Here is a 4,244-nt window from a genome sequence, read left to right on the forward strand (position 1 = left end):
CTTCCAGCCATGCCAAATGCAAATTCAGCAGGCTAGCAGGGCAGCTCTGGTTGTAAGCACTGCCTTCCCATCTGCAAACCTCACCAGGAAGTTCTCCTGTGGTACCTACTTAATCTGAATCCTCCGGGAGATGGGGCCTGGCCGGGATGAGCCCCCAGCCTCCTGCCAGGTACACAGCAGGTGCTCAGTAAGCCCTTGAACACCTGCAGTGCCCGAATTCAAACCCATCTCTGACCTCCAACCCATGTGGTCCACTCTGACTGTCTGCCTTACCTTTGGCATCAATGGGGACCATGCTCAGGGTTCAGGAGGGTGAACTCTGCCTGGAATGTGGGTCTGGCAGTCTGTGCATGGTTGGACCGGGAAAGCCTTAGCCCCCCTCCTCTGGGAGGCAGTCACAGTGGGTAGCGCAGAGAAACGTTGCCATTGGCCTAGGATCACGGCAAGCCGGGCTACTGGAGCACCCTACAGGCCACACACCCCTCACCGGCTCCAGATACTTTGGACCGGGGTGCCCAGGCCACGTGCCAACAGTGTGATGGGGGCACGCGAAGAGTAGCCTCGAACTGACACTGGCTGGCTATCTTCCGCAGCCCAGTGGGCAGCCCAAGGGTCCCGGCTGCCGCTTTCTGCCCTGCCCCCACCCCAGCCCTGCCTGGCACTTCCGACCTTGCCAGCCAGGACAGCTATCCTGGGGCTTGGACCCCCTAGTGGCAGCCTGGCCCCAAAGACCCCCTGGACCCCCAAAAGTGAGGTGCTCAACCATCATGCCCATCAGGACAGGGGAGGAGAAGTCTGAAGGCTAGAGATTCTGTCTGGAAGATATAGGGGGAGGGGCCTCGAAATCTTTATCTTGGGTGGCAGCAGCTGGGATTGTGGCTGCGAATTTCCCACATGTGGCCTCCCTCTCCGAGACCCGCCTGTACCCCTCCGCACAGGACCGAGGGCTCTGGGAGAGTCAAGCGCCAGTCATACGTGCACCCCACTCCCACCCAGAGAACAGAGACACGAGATGGCAAAGCGGATCATCCGCTCGCAGCCCCAAGGAGCCCAGGGAGCAGCAGGGATGCTGCCCAGGGACAGGGGCACTGAGGCCCAACACCCACAGACGGTCTGTGAGGAAGAGGAACACACGGGCCCGGGAGCTCACGCTTCCAGGTTTCGGCCCCACGGCCCACAGTCCTTTATTACAGAGCAGGGGACCCAAGGCCAGGCCTCAGTCCATGACGGGCCCACCTGAGACGCCCCAGGCGCCAGATGAGGGAGGATTAGCTCGGGTCGGGGAGCCGGGGACATTTCCCGGCCTGACACAGGGGCACGGGAGCAGACCCCACCCCACTCATGGGAGGGGAGGGGCGTGAACCAGAGTCGGAGCCCTGAATCCTGGGCCCCGCACCATGGTTGAGCCCTAGTTCAGGTTGGAGATGATCCAGTTCTCAGAGGTGACCATCCCCAGCCAGCCCCCACCCGAGGGCCGAGTACGTAGGAGGAGAGGCATAAGGCGCGCTGGGCTGGAGAGAGGGTGGAAGCAGGAGGGGGGCCTGATCTCAGGAGAAAGCGTGGGCTGGTGGCGGGAACGTGGTCTAGTGGCCGCGGCAGGCGTGGCAGCGGGTGGGGCTTGACCGATCCCTCGGTGGGCGTGGCCAGACCCCAGGCCCGGATCAGGGCGCAGGGTGCGCGGCCAGGTGGCGCTCCAGCAGCGCGCGGTGCGAGAAGACCTTGCCGCAGGCGGGGCACGGCGCGCGCTCCGGCCGGTGGGTGCGCATGTGCACGTTGAGCGAGCTCTTTTGCGTGAAGCGCTTGGCGCAGACGGCGCACTGGAAGGCGCGCACGCCCGTGTGCGTGACCATGTGCTTGAGCAGGTAGTCGCGCAGCGAGAAGGATCGCCAGCACACGGCGCACTGGTGGGGCTTCTCCCCTGCGGGCGACAGGGCGGGCAGCAAACTCAGGTCAGCTGGGAAAGGGCCCCGGGGCGCCTTTGCCGGGCAGGGATTCCCCTCCCCAACCGGACCAGCCATCCACCCGGAATCCCCCCGCCCGGCAGCGACGCTCCTCTCCCCGACCCTTGGGGTCATACCGGGATGTCACTGCCTGTCTGTGACCCGCAACTCCAACAGGTAGCCTCCCAGCGGGGAACCCCGCAGGTCTGGAACATCGTTGACCACCGAGGCCGACCACTCAGGTCTACCCCCACCTCCAGGGACCTTCCCGCCCCCAAACCGCACCGTGCCTGGCACAGGGCCGGGCTACCCCTCCGCCATCCCTGCCACGCTCATAGAGCGTTCTGGACTGTCTGATCGCTGGCCACCATCCTGGGGACAGTCTAGCAAGACCCAGCACCCTTACACTGGGAAAGACCCCGGCATACCTCCCCCTCCCTTCTGGCTGCTATCACGTCCCCCGGGTGACAGAGCAGGCTGCCCCCCTCTCCCTGAATCAGAGGCGGGGGGACAGGCTGTGTGTGACCCCTAGGGTCATCAAGTATTAACAAAAAGCCTATCTCCAATGATCAAGGGGCTCAGACACCCCGCCCGGCTCACCCGAGTGGATGAACATGTGCTTGGTGTAGTTCTTCCGGGAGCTGAACGTCTTGTGGCAGTGACTGCACTCATAGGCGGGCGGCTCGGCACCCGGGGCGCGCGCAGGGGTGGTCGAGGGGGCTGCGCTGGGAGCGGCCGGTGGGGCCGGGGCCTCCCCTGGAGGCGCGCTGGGAGCTGCGTCCGGCTGGAGCGCTGGGTAGAAGGCGGGTGGGGGCGCAGGGGCCGGCCCCGAGGACGCGGGAGGGGGTTGCGCTGGCGGCCCGGGAGCGCCCAGATGAAAGGGGAAAAGCGCGACGGGCGGCCCGGGGGTCTTCACGCCAGGTGGGCGGGGTCCAGATAGGACACAGTCGGGCAGGGCAGGGGTCTCGGCGGGACAGCCTTCAGGGGCGGTTTGATCTCCGTCTTGCCAAGCGGAGACGTAGCTGTCGGGGAACACGTCCTCGGCAGCCGAAGTCCCCCGGAGGAAGTCCCTCCCGGCGCCGCCGTAATCGGAGAGGCCGGCGGGTGCAGGCGGCTCCTCGCGCGCGCCGTCCGCGGCCGCGGGTAGGAAGCCGGCGGCGCAGTCGGGGAAAGAAGGGGGCGCCTGGCCCTCACCCGGGCCGCCGCCTTCGCCATCCTCGCCGTCGGTCTCCTCATCGGTCTCGTCGTCGTCGTCGTCCCCGCCGTCGTCTGGGGCAGCGGTCAGGGCAGGGTCGGCATCCGATCCCTCCGCCTTGGCAGGCGCGGGGGGCGCGGGCAGCTGCAGGCGCGCGGGCTGGCGCTGCTTGCGTGTGTGCGCGGCACCCGGGTGGCCCGGGGGTCGCGCGGCCAGCAAGTGGCGCAGGCGGTGGCGCAGCTGCGCGGGCGCGAGCGGCGGGGGCACGGGGGTGGGCAGGGGCGCGGGCGCGGGGGTGCCCGGGGCAGGGGCGCGGGCGCGGGCTATGATTTGCGTGCATTCGTCTATGACCGTCTGGATGCGCAGCACCGACGCGGCCGTGAGCACCTGCAGCGCTTCACCCTGCGCCACCACGAGCGAGCCGCTGTAGAGGAACTCGACGAGCTGGCGCACCGTCTGCGCGGGCACCACAGGCGGCACGCGGATCTCAGAGTGGCCGAGCAGCAATTTGTCCTGGAAGAAGGGCGAGCCGGCGGCCAGCACGCAGCGGTGTGCACGCAGTGAGGCCTCGCGGATGCGCACAGTCACGTCACAGAAGTGCCCGCCCAGCCGCTGCCCGTTGAGGGTCTCAAGCAGGGATCGCGAGAAGTTCTGCAGGTGGATGTGGTGCACCGCCTCCGCCGCCGCCATCTGCACCGGACGAGCGGGTGTGGGCTAGAGGAAGTCGGCCAGGGACCCCCCTCTGCCCCAGCGTTCCCATCCCTTCAGCGGGACAGGGCCCAAGGGTGAACCACGCCCCCAGGCTTCAGGAACCCCAGCCTTCTCCAATGCCCCTGGCCCCTCGAAGTCCTGGTTCCCAACACAGCAGGACTCCCTGCCCCCACCCCAGGACCCCCTCTACCTCTGCAGCCCCCAGCACGCCGCTGTGAGAGGGCTGGGGATACCAAAGGTTTGCTGCCCTCCGGTCTTGCTTACTGCCAGCGTGGGGGAGCTCCAGGGCTAGCTTCCCCTATTTTGCCCCACCCACCCTTCCCGGAACTCTGGTATCCATAGCCTTCCCCACATCCTCCTCTGACAGGACACCCTGTGGAGGAGAGGGCGGGGACCCC

General features: G+C 67.2%; 1 protein-coding gene across 1 annotated transcript; it reads right to left on the reverse strand.

Moving 5' to 3' along the window:
* Nucleotides 1-1,198: 1,198 nt before the first annotated feature.
* Nucleotides 1,199-3,825, reverse strand: ZBTB45 (zinc finger and BTB domain containing 45; the record flags this gene model as incomplete). The annotated part of the gene is made up of 2 exons (XM_079723094.1): nt 1,199-1,918; nt 2,541-3,825. The coding sequence occupies 2 exons, from the start codon at nt 3,823-3,825 to the stop codon at nt 1,662-1,664; spliced, it is 1,542 nt and encodes a 513-aa protein (XP_079579220.1). The 3' UTR covers nt 1,199-1,661.
* Nucleotides 3,826-4,244: the final 419 nt, after the last annotated feature.

Source organism: Hyperoodon ampullatus (assembly GCF_949752795.1).
Source record: "Hyperoodon ampullatus genome assembly, chromosome: 18".
Classification (NCBI taxonomy): Eukaryota; Metazoa; Chordata; class Mammalia; order Artiodactyla; family Ziphiidae; genus Hyperoodon; species Hyperoodon ampullatus.